The sequence below is a fragment of the Neopelma chrysocephalum genome, unplaced genomic scaffold (assembly GCF_003984885.1).
Source record: "Neopelma chrysocephalum unplaced genomic scaffold, ASM398488v2 Primary Assembly neopelma1_97390, whole genome shotgun sequence".
In the NCBI taxonomy this organism is placed as follows: domain Eukaryota; kingdom Metazoa; phylum Chordata; class Aves; order Passeriformes; family Pipridae; genus Neopelma; species Neopelma chrysocephalum.
The window spans coordinates 2,696,093-2,713,815 of record NW_020926031.1 but is presented as its reverse complement, the minus strand read 5'-3'; the positions used below and the strand labels follow the sequence as shown (position 1 = coordinate 2,713,815).

Here is a 17,723-nt window from a genome sequence, read left to right as displayed (position 1 = left end):
GGTATTTCAGCAATGTGGCCTTTCTACTTCCTGGGAAATATAAGAAATATTGAAACAAGAAACATGGGAACAGTGTTTTGCAGATAACATTTAAGAAATATCACTAGATGATCTTCAAGGTCCCTTCCAACCCAAGCCATTCAGTGAAAACAGCTGTCACACACTTTGCTCTTTTTAGAAACTTACAGTATGAAGGCAAATAAGCAGTCTTGAGAATACATGACGATTGCGATAACTAAATATAGAACAATTCAAAATGATCTAATAATATACATTTCTAGTCTTAATTTCCAATATCTAAAATAAGATGCGTTGATTATATCAGAGACATAAGTTAAACTTGCTGATGACTGACCCTGCCCACATCAAAATATTCTGTCCTCTAAGCAAAGGATATAATCAAGTATTTAAATTATAGCCAACTTCCTTGAGCATGATACAGCATATTTTCTGTGACACTGTTGTCTTATCATGCCATGGTTCATCCAGCTGGTGAAAACCTTACTCACAGGGAGACGTCATTTTCACTTACTCTCCAATGACACAACTGTGTCTATTCTAATAGTAAAGAGTGAACTACAGAGATCTCCTCAGGGCTTGTGAGAATTCTGCCTTGTGGCATTTCCCATTTAATTCAACATATACAAACTATAGAGAATTTTTATGGAAAAGACAGATAATCCCTTGGGATAATCAGGCTTAAATTTACACTTTACAGAGGAGTATGTTAACTGTAGGAAGAAAAAATGAGCTTCAAGATTCTATGAGAATTAATATTTAAGGACATATCCTAAAGAAAACAATAGACTGTAATTGATGCTTTTCATCTGACCTCTTTCTCCCTCTCTCTCATTGTTTGATACTTGAAGACATGAATTTATGAGAGCCAGCGCTAATGAAAAATGCACTAGAACTTAACTGCATTTCAGAGCTGCTGGTGTCAAGGGGCTGAGTAATGTCTGTGTCTGTCAGAATGTAAATTAAGTCGCTTCATATGATTCAGTCTGAGGATTCAGAAAAGGGCATGGCCAAAATATGGCATATTTGCCAAACCTGATGTTTAATAAAGATTTTTTTATCGAAGTCAAATTTTGATTACCCCATTACACTTCTGTTATGCTGCAATAAATTGTAGGCAACTTGTTAAAATGACATTCTTCTAGACCCTGAGATTAACAAAGGTCATTTTCTGAAGACCCTTTCAATCTTGGGAATATTAGAAACAATTAGCTCTTTTTACTCTGGGGTTTTTATCTGGACATAAGGACATAAGCATTCTTTAAAAACTAAATATAAGAAGTCTCTAGTCTTTATAACTAGAATGTTTTTAGTACCTCCATTATGGTTCAGAAATATCATATGACAATTTTCAATGACATCATAAATATTGCTGTGTGCAACTCAAATTCAGGAAACAGCCTGCTTTAGGAGTAACTTATTCGGTGAAAATTACCATGTCATCAATTTGTGATGGAAGTCACAACATTTCCCTCCGGGCTCTCTCAGGACCAGCAGTTAGGCAAATGCAGCAGCACACAGCAGTAGGTCCATTTGTGCCCATGTGCTGGTTTCCAGCTTGTCAGAATTCAGATCAAGCATCTAGATGTTCATCCTGAGACAAGCAGGGTTAACACTATGAGCAAAGCACTAAGCGGATGCCATGACCTCTGTGGTATCATGTAAGTCTGTAAAATCTCCTCACTTTAGAGCAAGAGCCTCAGAACATGACTGGTTGGCAATAACAGAAGAAGAGGGTTTTCTTGGATTTGAAAGTTTAGTGTGGTTTCTTCTTTTTGCAGTGAAAATATTTAGCATAATTTAATGCCACAAAGATACTTAGCTACTGTTTAGCTGGATACTGATTAATGTTTAGGTAGCTGAGAGAAATAATGAGCTTGGGAATGAATGTGAAGAGCTGCTGCCACATTGACAGGAGAGGGGGAGGATGCAAGTGGAGCACTGCCGCATTTTGCACATCCATGTGATCAGGGCGTACGTTGTTAGTCACCACTACACCACAAACATAGCTCACTAGGAAGACCCCTGTTGTTGCTGCTTCCAAGACATCACTCAGTATTCTGGAAGTGTATATACGATGCACAGAAACCTGCCCATATACAAGCTCATAGAGAATAGCAGACACACACACACACATATCTGCGTGTACACGTCCATTAGCAGATATTAGAGTTTGACTGAACTGCTCCAGTTCTGACCTACTATTTCTAGGTCTGCTCTGTGTACAGGTCAAAGGACAGTTTCTATAAAACAGTTAGGACATTTCAAAATACATGAAATATGCAAACAGCTTTATAATTCTAAAAATTATTCTATTTAAGGTTGAAAACAGTCAGAGAATGGAATTGAAGTCAGTGGTATTGACTGTAGGTACTCTGTGTGTGCTGCTGAAAACTGCTTTAACTTGTCTCAGTTATGGTCTTCACAAAATTCTCTATGTTCATATTTATTAGCCATAGTACAAAGGCTAATACCTTGAATACAAGGCCACACAATCCATTTCTAAATTGCTACTAAAGCTAGATACACAATTTTTCTAAAGCACTCCAGGGGTACTTTTCCTAGCAGCCCCACAACTTTACTAAGAACATTTTAAATAGCTTATCAAGATACATTACATGATAAATGAGTTTCAGCAGAGACAGTGAAATCACCTGTTATCCATTTTGCAGTTGATTCTGCAACCCTATTTATGCACATTGATGTTTTTGCATGACAGATATAGGATATTGGACTCTGTAATCTGAAGTGTGCCATATTAGTTATCTTGTAAGACATTCATTGAATAAAAGAGGTGGGAGAAAATTAGGAGATATATTTGTACCTAACCCTGAGATAAAACTTAATTATCTGCCTCCTTAGCACCAATCTCTGGCCCAGCTGGCAGCTTATTTATTTTTTATTTTAAATGTTTATAATGCAATTGTGCTCAGTAGTTATCTTATTAAAAATGAAAGTAATCTAATTTTTTTTTTTCTGTCTTTCTAGAAAGGAATGGTTTTAACAGAATATCTTTCAGAAATATTTTCTGCTTGGTCTGTACTTCTGTCTAATTTGCATGTGTGCAGAGCATCACATGAAAAATGCATGCACATACCAGGTACAAAAACCTAATACTACCTGTGCCTCAGCTTGGGCTGATGAGAAGTATTGTACATTGAAGTAACTGCTGAATCTTGCATGCCCCTTTGCCTTTGCTAGCAAAAGCTGACTTCAGATGAGTCAGAAGCTAAACTCTGCCAGGTTTAACAAATGTCCACAGAGGATGAACAGATAGAATTATTTATTTCTATTAAGAATACCGGAGAGTATATTTTACAGGAAGTAATTTCATTATCTGAAGTGCCAAGATTCAGCATTTCAATACACAAAAGTCAATGATGCATTAATTTGATCCACCTCATTAGCATCCAGGCACATTTAGAGAAAAATGCCAAAATTATTACAGTTGGTTCCAGTCATCAAAGTGATAGGCCCCGAGAGATTTAACTCTGTAATTAATAGATAATATATATTTCATGAATAATATATGTAATAAAATATATATAGTGTAGAATGCATAGCATATATAATGTATCATATAATACATGATTAAAGTATAAGAAGAGGCAATATTTAAAATCATATTGCCAAGTTTCAGTAAAATTAGACTGCAAAAATGTTTCAAATTGCATCACTGTATCTATAACGGAGAAAACCAATAAAGAACCACAATTTTACATAATAGGACACTTATTGCTACAGCCCAGGGAAAACTAGGAGAAAAAGATCAAGTGCATCTCATTTGTCTTGCTTCTGCAACTGAATATGCAAACAGCAGGCAGAGAAACTGAAGTAACTGTTACAAGCACATGTCCTTTTCTACTAATAGGTAAGGTCTTCTTTTAGGTATTTTAGTATTTATTTTCACTATTTCAGCTACTTTTTAGAAAGGATCAAGCTCCTTGAAAAAAATGTGGTGAGACAATTTTTATGTCAGATTTATGTATTGATTTTTGGCAGTAGACCCCACTTATTGACTCACAAAAGATATCCCTATGTCTCATTCATGTAGCAAGTGTATATATATGGAATACAAAAACACTTATATGTGAACTGGAAACATAGTCTATCACATACACCCATTACCAGAAAAGACTGAAGGACCAACAGCAAAGTGTAATGTTTTTGCCAAACACATTCATATATTTGTATTCAACAAAACCTGAACACAAGTCAAACTAGGTCTATAGACAGGGATAACTGACAAACTACCTCTTGTTTAAAAGTGTCTTGTAGACTGTTTTATACTCTTCCTATCACTGGTGGTCCTGACATATAAAAAAGCTTAACTCAATCTCCGTTTGAATAAACTTTATACCATTTAGACAAATTAACACTCCCTTACCCAAATCCAGATGCACCTGAGAAATAATATGTATAAAGGCTGGCATTGGCTTACAGACACAAGAACACCGACTAGTTAAAACATTCCTTATAAATGACTGCACTGAAATAGGTAATGGCCCATCTTCGTGAACGAAGATTTGGGGAAAGGTCTTTTACCTTTCCAGCCTGCGCAATGGATTTTTTAGGTGAGACACAGCCTGCGCTGAACTGAGCCCACCCTTTAATCCTAAGGTTCATCTGCCGGGGCCAAGCAAGCTTGGACAATGGCAGTGAGGTCCTCAGGACGTAGGTTTGTTTAGAGTGTCCTTCTCATAGATGGATGGCCACACAGGGCTAACGACCTCCATCAGGCCAGGAGACCGGGATTTGAACCCGTGGTCGCAGCAGTGAAAGTCCTGCACGCTAACCACTAGGCCACCAGGGGTCTCGCACTGAAATATAAGCACTGAAATATAAGCATCTTAAATGGATTTTATGGAAATATTATGATACAGAATAACTTTGATATTAATTTTATTAAAATCAGGAAAGTTAAAATGCCCCAAAAAATTATCATTATCATTCTAAAAGAACAACAGTTACTAATTATGCATTTAGCATTTTCTTGCTTAATAGGATTTTTAATTTTACATATACTATGCCTGTTTCCTACACGAAGTGATCCTTGCTATTTTGAATCTAGTACTAACCATTATGAAATCATATTAGACATTTCAGTGCCTGTGTCTCTAGGATATATGGTGTCCTGCATGAGAAAAATAACTTAGAATAATTTTACTTAGCTATTAAACAATTATACTCATGTTCTCTTACAGCTAAAAGGAGGTTTATCATTTCTATTGCTAAACTTAAAATAGCTACTATTTATTTTCACTGCCTGAGAACCTCAACATGACTGGTACAACACAGATTCTAATTAGAGTAATCTTTTCTGTAACCTGATTGTCTATTGTTTTCCAACTCAAACAAGATTTGAATTTGAAGAACATACACTATGCTGGGTCTATGTAACCTGTAACAATTTTCTACTTTAATAGTCACAGTGCAGCATTTGAAAATTGGCAATTATTCATTTTGCCATGAGCTGGTAACTCAAGGACTGAAATTATCATTTACGAAGAATACCATAGTAAATCATGTATCTGCAAAGTCAGGCACTCCTAGTGAAAGTATATCCTCTTGCTTACACCTAACAAAGCTCAGGATCAATATGGCAATTCTTCTCTTCACAATACAAATTTTATGTTAACTATAATCAATTTCATCACTAGAAATAAAATGTTTTATCAAAAGGAAATCTAATGATGTTAGTAAAAATTTCACTCAGCAGAATCAGACAGAAAAACACAATTCATCTTCCTACAGACTTTTAACAAGTTGTGACATAACACAGTCATCTATAAATGCTACTTGTTAAAAATTTCGTGTTTAAACTAAAAAAAATAACTTATCTTAGTCTATTTAGTCTTATTTTAGTCTATTTTAGCCTTATTTTAGTTTATCCAAAAGAATACACTCACATGGATTTTTCACAGAAGAGCCATAAAAAGTAGAATTCTTATTTCCTGTCCTTCACTATAAAATGGAGGTCTTCAAGCTAAATTGACCATTCAGGTTTTCCCATGATCTTTGGGGAAAGAGAGGCACCTCCATAAGATAATTCATCCTGTCCTCATTAAACATCCAAGATAGATGGGAGGAATTGTTCTCTGGAAGTTCTTCTCTGTCTTAGTCTCCTTCCAAAATCTATACAGGCATAATACATAACTTTGGGTAATACTTAATTTCTTGACAGCTAAGCTCAAAAGAGATTAATTAATCTTCTCATGCCTTTAGCTGGAAAACCTAGTTTATGGTAAGGTTTTGTTAGGTTTTTTTTTCCCTTTCTGTGCATATTGACTATTTTGGCTTGGAGTTTGTGCATCTTACAGGCTTCTGGTAAGAATTCTTACTGTATTACACCTGTGATGCTGTCAGAGACATGTCTGTTAGCCTGCTTCATCTAAAAAGCTGATAGGGAGTGCAGATTTCCAGTTGCTCCTGTAATAGCCTTAGATCTCTGATGTGGAATGAGGAAGGTTGCCATCAGGTTATTAGGCTACCAATACAAGTGTGGGCAAGAATTAAAGCAGAAGAGATAAGGGTAAAGGAAGAGTTATTATAGCATAGTTTCTGATGATTAAATAATGCTTGGAAGGAAGCCAGTTTTTGGTTGTGTGTGGGTTTTTTTCCCTCCATAAGAAACCAACAGAAACATTTCAATTCTTACCATTCAGATAAAGGTTATCTGAACCCAGCCAATACCAGTTCTGCATATTTCTATCTCCTGAGTAAACTACAAGCATACAATAAATATTCAGATATTTATATACACCTAAGTGGCTCAATTATTTATGGATCCTATTTATAGTCTGTAAAAGGCAAAGAATACAGAAATAAAAGATGTCAAAAAATAAAGTATAACTAATATTCCATACCTGAGTAGCGGTTGCTTTGGATAAGAAGGTTGGTCACTGTTTTGGCATGGCTGAGGTTTTTTTGTGACTTGCTTATAAATATTCCTAGCAGTTACTCCAATCCATAGCATAGTAGAGAGTGTAGAATAATGCAGTACTATGCCAACCTAGAAAAAACAATGAACAGTTAAACAACTGTTTATAGATCGGTAAAACAAGAGTTTTAGAAGAATCTTACTGCATAAGTGTACAAACATAGATTTTTTAAAATGAATTTGTAAGTGCATCTAACAGTTGCACTTACAAAGAGTTATTTAATCTATCATAGGTAATATCTGTAATGCCAGATGGCATGTTAGGAAACCAAGACTGTAAAGACATTTGTTTTCTAAGAACCTGATTAATGACAGCATTTTACACCTGTTTGTGTTGCAAGCTTTGTTAGCTTACGACAATGAGATTTAAAAATTAATGAGAGACCTGGATTTTTCTTGCTATTATGCTACTATTTCCTTTAATTTTTCAAGAATGTCCTGCTGTAGTTCCCTCTCTGCTACATACAGTCAAGATTAACTTCTGTCAATGGAATCAGTGCTGTTTGCCCAAAACTAGATTATTTTCAGACATATTTTAAGAAACTTATAAACTTAGCCACGCAATTTTTAAAATGAAATGACAGCTCTTGGCATCCTCCCTTAAAAAGACATACAATCTCTAATAGTGTTACTATCACCAAGAAACTGGTGTGTTTATCATTGAAAGTAAAATAAAGTACAAACACCTTTAAAATACTAACATCTTTGTTATGTTAATAATTGTTATTCATTACTATGGAAGCAGTAATTGGACTTTTATCCAATCTCCACTGCTTTATTACATCAGCTAAGTCTCCATCTGATTATATAAAATGAGGTTACCTTTGAAGCAATAACCTGACATTTTGCAGTGACAAGTAAAATATTGCTATAATTGGAAAGAACATAAATGTTTAAGGAATACAGAGAATTGCTGAATAAAGCTAACACAAATCTAATGACTTATTTGAACCAGTGTTCATTTTCGCTCCACTTAAAACAAAATAATTGATGAGTAAAGGACAAAATTCCATGCATTTTGTTTATATTTAGTAATATAGCTCAAAACTTGAAGATAGCAGCAAATATCTTCAACTGGAAACCCTTTGTAATTTTCTCTGGGACTTGTCTGTCACATTAGACAAGGGAGTATAAAGCCTTCATTGCTGTTGTCGCTTGAGGTAAAAGAAGCAGAAATAAGAGAATGAGACAACTTTATATCATCAGCTGGCAGACGTTGCCAGCTCAGGGACTAGTGCTGTCTGGACTTAGCTCATATGCAGCTTGCAGCATTTCTGTAGGGACACAGTGAATCGGGCCACGAGTAAGGAGGGGAGTGAAGGAGTAAGGCAGGAGGGAGAGAGGAGAAGGAGAAAGGGGGAAGAAAAAGGAGGTATAAATCATGAGGTAAAACCGGAAAAATTCTAGAGATTTGATTCCTAACCTCTTTCTCATTTCAGCATAGCATGCCTGGCATATATTCTGTATTCCACACAAGTATGATGTAAGAATATGAACAGCAGAATGAATTCCATGTGAAAAGGCACCTACATGTGAAATGTTGAACAACATATATGGCCATACAGACAGCAATAATAAGCCACTTAAGTGAATGAGAGACCTGAAAAAAGCACAATAAAACCATTTTGTTGAACTTTCAAGGAGGCAACTCAACTGACCTAACACATCATTGCAATGCCACACCTTAGTCTCATTATTGTTCTTCACAGTGTGCTCACATTTCAGTAGCTGACTTCCTTCCAATATATGGACAAATTGAACAAACATAGACAGGAGACAGAAATGTTATCATCCTCTGATGATGTTATCAACTCTTTAATAACATGCATGCTTCTGTCTCAAAAAAACCCCAATCATTTGCATTTCTTGCTTGAAGGAAAAGAGGATATATCCTGATGATGCAGGACCTCCTTATGACTGACAGATGCAAGATGACACAACCACAGTGTGGAATTTGGAAGGATGCACTGAGCTGTTACACTAACTTCTAAAGGAAAGGGTGCCCTTTTCTCATTGTGGTTGTGGGAAGATGGATAGGGTTAAAAATTAGAGGTGACTAAGAATTACAAGGTAAAATGGAGCTGCTGCTCCCTGGATGGAACATGGTCAATGTGACCCACAAAGGCTCCCTATACAACAATAAGCACCTGCTACGGCGAATGGAACAGAGGGTGGAGGAGAGCGGAGACACCGTGGCCTCCCTCCATAGAATTCTCTGCAGGGAAGGAAACATGGTAGTACCTTGTAGTTCAAAGACCATAAGCACCTGTCAACCAAGATAGATAGATGCCAAGATACGACACATTAAGTTTGTGAACCACAGTGAGAGAATTTTATATCGATCAGAAATAAAAGTACTTATGACTAAAGTCACTCAAGTTCCACCTAAACCTAACGAGACAGTATAAAAATAAGTTGTGAATAGGGGGAAAATTGAGGAAGACTCCACCAAAGCTGCTGGGATCAGTTGACGGGCTGAACCTGTCTTCCCCCCCCATAGGGTTACGTCTATTGGGTAAGAAACATATTCTATGCATGCTAAATGTTGTTATTAGGATTAGAGCTTGTGCTTGCTTTATATTATTAGTAGATTGCTTTAAACACATTTTTTGCAGTCAGACACAATCACCAATGGCCCATGAACCTTATTAATCTGTCACAATTTGTATTTCCTTCATAGGTACTAGTAGTTCCTGGCAGCAGATAACACATTGGGAAGATTCACTGAGGGGTCTCCATGCTGTTGGCTTAGCCCCCCTGAGAAGGGCAATCGAATCGCCTTCCAATCTTACGGTCCCGATTACAGATGCTGACAGACCCCTGGGGCACTGACAGACAGGTAAACTACTAAGGGCCAAGAAAATCTCTCCCACACTAAGGGTCGGGTAAACCCCTCCCCTCCTTTCACACGACAGTGGTGATAATTTGGTTTCTCAATTACCATCACAAAATATGCTTTTGGACTAGAATATTTGCTCTTATTCATCCACTAACAATAATTAGTAAAGAAATGTTTGTCACACCTCATATTGAAAATTCAGTGTTTCAAAGTAGTAGGCTTTGCTCTCTGCCTCTTCCTTCCCCATGTCTGCACACTGACATCAGTAATGTCAGAGAGATGTACTTTCCTCACTGTTGCGCTTAGGGACTGTGACTGCAAGCTCTTTTGTCCCATTCAGTGGGACCACCTCTTTCTAGCTCTCTTAAACTAGGAAGACATCGGAACTCTATGCTAGAAAGACATGTCATGGAAGGGAAGGACAAGGCTCAACAGAAGGGGGAACAGGATAAATTTACCTATGTGTATCTTGTGACTGGATTTGTGCCTCTGTAAAGGTTAAGAGGCAAATAAATATATACAAATATATACACATTGCCACATCCAAGTGGCAACTTAAAACTATTTCTGCTATTAGTAGAACTTTTGTATTTCAAATTATAATTATATAATTACAATTACAAAATTGTGTGAAAAAGGTCGAGTTTTCCACACAGAAAAACGGATTATGACTGTAAACGTTGAAGTGATGACCCTTATTTATAAGAAGGTTTTCCACTGACAGTCCAAATGGTACAGAAAAAACTGTCAGGACATACGCATTGAAGACAGCATTGCAACTAAAGCTCTTTAATGACCACAGTTATAAGGTGAAAATTTTCTTGTTTGCTTGGATTCAGTTTTCCACATCCTGTGTTCTTAGAACTCTTATCTTTGGGAATAAGCAGCAGCCTTTTGAATAGAAGATTATGCTTTTCTACAGTAAGAAGATGCTGTCTATTTGTGCTACTTCAAGAAATTTCAGTACCTTAGAGGTAACTTAAGTTCCACATGATGCTGTTACCATGGTAAAGACCAGAATACACATTTATGCAAAGCATTTGGGCACAAAAAGCTCCCTTGATCAGCTTGAACTTGCACACAAATTTCTTTGTTTTCTGCAAGTTTTTAATTCAGTTTCTTTTCTTTTTTTTCCAACTGTAGTCATATTTCAGATAAGACTGTACTTCTTTAGCCAGTTCTATTTAAAGAAGGATATGGATATGCACTGACATTCTGATTAAACTATTAATCCTGCAATGAAAGTGATTCTTTTCAGTGAGATGAAGGGATTCAGGAATTTCTCTGCAGTCTGTAACACCACTGGATGTGAATTTTTCATGATCTTTAAACATTTAGCATTAGAAAAAACCCCATGCTCTCTTCACAGGTAGAAAATTTAATGCAAGAAGTTGAACTTTCTGAGTTGAACTTGTAGGCTACTGGCTAGTATGGAATGGGCTTTGCCTTTCTTGTGCAAGATTTACTGCCTTACAGAAAGGAATTCACAAGCAGCTTCATATTTGGCATTCATCAGAGAGAAGGAAGATCTGAGCTGTGCCAAAGTTTACATGGAAATTTTTATTTTAAAAAACATATAGGAGGTTCTTCGAGATGCGATTGAAGTGATCATGCCACTCACTGACTGGCCACTAGGATAAAAAATTAAGATCCTGTCTTGCTCCCTAACTTTTCTGCCTCCTGAATCTTGTGCCCATAAGCCTATTCTACATGCCACAACATGCTGAACTGATGATTTCATTCCCTAGCATCCATAACCTCATGGCTTTCATGCTTTCCTGGAAAGCAGGGGTCATGAAACTGAAATCTTTGTCTGAGAGAACAGAACTGATGCCTCCCCCACACAGGGTGTGATCCAGCTACATTCTCCTTTCTCTCCCATTTCTTACATAAAAGGAGTAATCTTCCTTCTGCCATTTGAAAGAAAGCAATATGAGATCCTAACTGTGGGAGATGGAAGGGGACGACTATGTCATCCACTAGCTGGCTCAAGCACCTTTCTGGTAGTGTACTGGCTTTGATTAATCCCATTCAGCTGCTCCTAAGACAACTTTTGATTAGCATGAAAGACTTTGCCATAAATTCAAGACACTGGATTCTACAACACCAGCCAACATTCAGTGACACCCAGAATCAGATTAACGGGTAATCTAAACAGTCTGTAGATTCATTCACACAGGAGAGGTATGAAGACGCTCTTCAAGACCAGCACTCTAATATCAGTTTTCCTTATAAATCATAGACTGCACAGCACATATGCAAGTGAAACATCTATACAAAATCTCATGAAATAGATATGTAGGTTTAAAAGGGAATTTTAGATTTTTAGATTCCATATAAAAATAAATATCTAACCACCTCTGAAAAGACTTTTTTTTTCATGTGATTACTTTACCTTCAAGGGGATTTGAAGGTTCTTCCAGCTATCAGAGAAAATGGGTGCATTTCCATAGCATTAACTTCTGATGCTTAAGACTAGCCTGGAACTATTCATTTAGAAGCAGAAAGCAATCCAAATGAAACTATTTTAGAACCATCCTTTTTGGTTAATTTTGAAGGATAAAAGTTAACTCAGTCTATTATTTCACTTGGGTAAGGATGCAGCACTGAAAATTGTGTGAAAGTTTTAGGGATAATTACAATAAGAAAGGTGAGGTGCACTGCCTTTGATACAACATTTCACTGATTAGGACAAAAAATACTTGCACTTGGAATCTTTCTGTATGCACTCAGGAAACAAAAGGTGGAAATTGCATTGCTGCAGGGTAAAGCTGTGTTTTGAGTTTTAGCAAACTGAAAGACATAGTGGTATGGCAACACTGAAAGTGTTACACCTGCAGTATAACTAATATTTTAGCGCTGCTTGAAGCAGTAACATTTTCACAAACATATTTTAAACCCCAATATCAGGTTATTTTCCAGAACTGGGGGAAAAAAAATATAAAAGGGAGAAAGAGACAAATCTTAGACTTGAAGGACACAGAAGCTCAAACCGGCTATATAATATACATTTCATTGGGCTGAATGATTTAAAGAATTGCTGTATTCCATACATAGGAGAGAAGGAGTGCTGTCCACCCCATAAACACTTATGCAAGCTCTGGGGAGTGTTCAAATACATAAGCTTCTCAGGAAACTATTAGTGTCTCTCCCTGACTCCCTTACTCCTAGCTTTGGCACCCTGAATATTAATTCACAGAGCAATTGTCTCAGGGTTATCACAGAAGGACACAGGCACTGGGACTCAGAATTTTGAAAAACTTGCTGTCAGAAAGCAAGAAAGGATCTGTGGTGGGGTACAATGTTCTGGGAGTGAATATTTTTCAACCTCTGTTACCAGCTAGAAGAGTTTTCTCTTAGATGATCTTTGTGGGTCCCTTCCAACCCAGCATATTATGTGATTCTGTGATTGTTTGAACTATTTAATCCATTAGCCCTATCTAATTACATCAGACAGACAATTTCTACCAGGAAACAGAGGACAGCCTGCGTCTTGTGTGACCTGTATCTTTCTTGTCTTTTAACTACTGATGATATTGTCTGTTAATGTAGCATGTTGTCAGGTAAATAATTAAGTTTATGAAACTGGTTAGAAGACATATAGGAATGGATCAATTCAGTTTCTGTAAGTGTGCATGTTTCTCATCAGCTCAGGATCTGGCCCTGTACCATAGCAAGAGACAGATGTCACTGATAATGCATTTTATGAAGATACCCCTGCAGTTTATGTATTACTTGTAACAGACTATTAATAACACATTTATCTCAATCAATTTTTCATTATAGCTGTTAATACCACATTGTTACCACGCAATCTGCAAAGTAAATAACCAGACAACAACGGTAGCAACAGATGGTCATTTGTGATCATGTAATTACATGGCCATGGCTGCCCTACAAACTAATCTGCTACCCTCACTTGCAAACTGCAGATAAAGACAATGGTAAGTGATATTTCAATTTGCTAGAACTCACAGGTTAATTATGACACAACACATTAGATACTGTGAGATATTTATCTTAAAATAATCTAGTGGATAACTGTGTTATTAAATGAATAGCATGTAATACACATAGGTAGACTTCACACTTATAAACATTACAGTGCTTACAGATCTACAAGTGATGTTTACTGATGGTAATACACAAGTACACACAAAAGGCTTGCAAAGCATCTCACTGAAAACTAGAGTGATAACTCTTACCATAATTATGCAAATTCTGCAGTGACTCTGCTGTTATCTGGTGACACTGGCTATTTACACCCATTCCAAAGAACCAGATTAGTGACAGGTAAAATATCTGGGAGAATGCTGGCTAAAAAAAATGCTATACTACAGCAAATACCAACAACATTCATGAGACCTGGAGCACTTCTACAAAATCCAAGAGAAGAAATATTTAAGACAAACAAATTGCAACAATCCCTTATCAGGCATTACGGAAGATAACTAAAATGAGTTTCTTTACACATTGTACAGACTCAGCCTCTATATTCAAGGCAGCTAAAGGCAGCCCTCTCTGTGCATCTCACAACACTATTGCCCCAAAATGGCTGAAGCAGGAGATGTGAAACAGTCCAGCAGTGCAAACAGAGGTCCACATATCACAAGTATGTGATATTCTGTTTCCTTAGCTCAAGTTGTAATTAAAAGACATGTCCATACTATAAATATTAAGCTGCCCAAGTGTATATTTAGAGATCACCCAGTGAAGCCAGGGCCACCCTCAGGGAAATGGTATGTGTATTATAGTGAAGCATTAACCTTAGTCCCACACATCCAATCCAAAACACAAGCAGGACTGAAATATTTTGAATTCATAGTTTTCAACTATTCTACACAGCAGAGAAATAATAAAATTTTCATGGCTTTTTAAAAAAAAAACCACCACCATGGAACTCTGAACTTCAGAGACATTAATGCATTGATCACCCTCTTACAGAAACTCAAGTGACAACCAAACACTGAACACTCCCAGTGTTGGCCTTTAAATGATATACTTACAATGATTTATTTTGAAAAGCTTAAGATCCAGGAACAATATACAAAAAGAAGGAGAACTATCAATATTATGGTGAAAATTCAGTTGCAAGTTTCAATTCTATAAGTAAGAATTACTAAGACAGTTACTTACAGCTTGACATATAATTGGATATTTAATGCGATTGATTCCACCAGCAAAAACAGCAAATGTAAGAGCAGTATGGAAGCAAAAGTTGAGAAGCATATGCCATCCTTTTCTACTTATTCGGATTGTGCTGTTGAAAAAAATTACATTTTAAAATTAAAAAACCAACATATCTATCATGAAAATTACTATTTGGAAAAAATATTTAATTTGATAGAATTAAATTCTCTGATTCTTGAATATCTACATAGCAATCTACCTATAGGACAGAGCCTGACTTATACAGCATTGAAATAAATGGTAAAAAGGTAAGGTTAATGGTAAAAATTGTAAAAGTCTACTGATTTTAAGTTTCCTCCACCAAATCAAGCATTTAAAGTAGAGTACTAAAAGCAAAAGGCTTATTGCATAGCTTCAGATATGCAGAACTTTAACAAGACATCTCTAAAGTATTAAATGGAAGCTGAAGATCAGAAGACATCGCATTAAGTTCACTTAATTAATATTTAGCAGCTTCTACAGTACAATACATTCCTACTCTTTTAAACTGCTAATGGTCTTTAACAAGAGGTATGTAGTTAAAATGGCATTTATATAAATTTTTCACATAAAGGAAAACACAAGCTTTCCAAAACTAAAATTTAAAAAACAAAGAGAATTTCTTTTATCCAATGATAATGGTTTTCCAACCAAACTTGGTCTTTGAAGCCAATATGGTCGGTGTAGCTGGCCAAAGTCTGCTCAGCTGGAAGTTGCCACAAAGAAACTTCATAGTGCTCATGGTTTTATATTGAAATGTCAAGTTAGAAATCTCAGGAAAAGTGTGCAGAAGGATACAGCTTGGGAACAGCTTAGGAAAGGTTGACATAACCTTTGTTTTGATTTCTCTGGTGTAAACCACATTGCTGCCATTACTATCCAACAGTAATTCAGAACATTTTAATTTATATTTACAGTAAGGGTTAAAAAATCAAAGTACTCAGAATATTGCTTACCATTTAACACAAGTGCTTAAAATGGAATTCTTACCTGTGATGGACAATGTAGGTGATAATGGAAGCAAACAGGCACAACAACATAACTGCAGTACACGCATAAACCACAGGGTGCAGAAACTCCCCTGGGTACTGGGGGAAAGACAGCACTGTCTTAAAATCCTATGGAGAAAGCAAAATGATTTAACATTGTTAGGCATGTGTGAAACTGAGACTTCATTTCAATATGTCCTGTCATTTCTAGCTGTTCCCTTTCAAGGGCAGGAAAAAAAAATATGAACTTTTAATGTAGATACAGTTCATGAATTTACAATAACATCAGTCTGCTCTTTCCTCATCTGCATACACTTTGCCAGACAGAAATTAACCTTTTTGTACAAGCAGACATATCCTAATTAAAAAAAAGGTCTGAAAAAATACACAGAATATTACATTTTCCTGGCATTAGCAAAGTGTGTTCCTTCCGATAACATGAACTTTATGTGTGTATTTTACTAGGATATTAAGTACAAAATATCAAATTACCATAGAGGCTTTTAAATGGCATGTACGTGGCTGCAGAAGAAGCATTCAAAGAAAAAAAAAGCCCTGAGAATACACCCAAAATATAAACTGACTTGTTCCTGTATTCAAATAAATTCCCAGCTGATACACCTCCTCTGACCCAGTGACCTTCACACTTAGTTGCAAATACTCTACTCCCTATAGCAATTAAAAAACAGTTGGTACAGCCATATTAACAGCAGAATAAAGATCCATGCATTCCTTTTGGACATGTTAGTGCCTACTGACACAAATAATGATAAAACATAACAAAAAACTACCACTATCTTTGTAAAAGTAATGTCATCAAATTCCCATTCTAAATTACTAGATCACACAAATAAGAAATAACAGAAGAGCTAAATCTGGAAGTGTGATGGATTGAAAGCAAAGGGAACACACTACATAAAACAGGATGTCTTGAGACTACCTGAATTAAAGCAAATATCAGGGGCTCACTGTAATACATCAAGCCACATCTGTTTGTGGCACTACATTCCTGCAAACAAATACTAAAAATTATACACAAAAACTATCACCTGAGTGCAAACAAAGTGTCATCTACATGCCAGTCCCCATGTGCAGTGGCACTAACTCTGCACACAAAAATAAATATACATCCCAGCACCAGAAAAAGCTAAAATCTGAAAAAGTACTGACTATGACAATCCAGAAAACTCTAACACTGAAAATACTGGCATACATTTAAAAGACTTTTTTCTTATTTGTCAATTTTAGGTTCCCCTAGAAGAAGATTCAATACATTATTTTCCAGAGGTGAAATCTCCCCTCAGGAGACTAGGACTGTAATACTAATACCTCTTCTTAATTGCATTTGCATGCAGAGAGTTTATTTCTAGTACCATTATTTATGTATTTGAACTTGTCCATGCACAAGCAACTAATGTTCATGAGTGTATGCAGTTATTAAATTGGGGGAAAGGAACCATTCCATTTACCTTCCAAAATGATCCTCATAAGTAACAGATGCCTTAGTAGTTACTATTTTTCTTCATTACTAGCTTTTAAGATTCTTAGTTCCTAAGATTGATTGTACCAGTTTCTCCAGATGCATATGAATGTCAGTTCTAAACAGAGCAGCTTACAACATATATATAAAGGATCATCAAAATGAACAAATAATTTATTAACAGGATGACATCTATACGTTATCATATCCCATCTCTCTCCAGGTACTTCCTCAGCTTGCACGTGTACTTCAATTGAATCTGCTCTGTCATCACCTGTCTCTCATGTA

General features: G+C 36.2%; 1 protein-coding gene across 2 annotated transcripts in view; it reads right to left on the bottom strand.

The window, feature by feature from the left end:
- ADGRA1 (adhesion G protein-coupled receptor A1) overlaps window positions 1-17,723 on the bottom strand; it is a 267,959-nt gene that overhangs the window by 26,410 nt on the left and 223,826 nt on the right. For both annotated transcript variants that reach the window (XM_027672274.1, XM_027672275.1), the window contains 3 exons: window positions 15,957-16,084; window positions 14,934-15,057; window positions 6,885-7,030 (listed from right to left, as the gene is read on the bottom strand). In XM_027672274.1, the coding sequence (XP_027528075.1) occupies window positions 6,885-7,030; window positions 14,934-15,057; window positions 15,957-16,084 (398 nt within the window). The remainder of the gene's footprint in view (window positions 1-6,884; window positions 7,031-14,933; window positions 15,058-15,956; window positions 16,085-17,723) is intronic.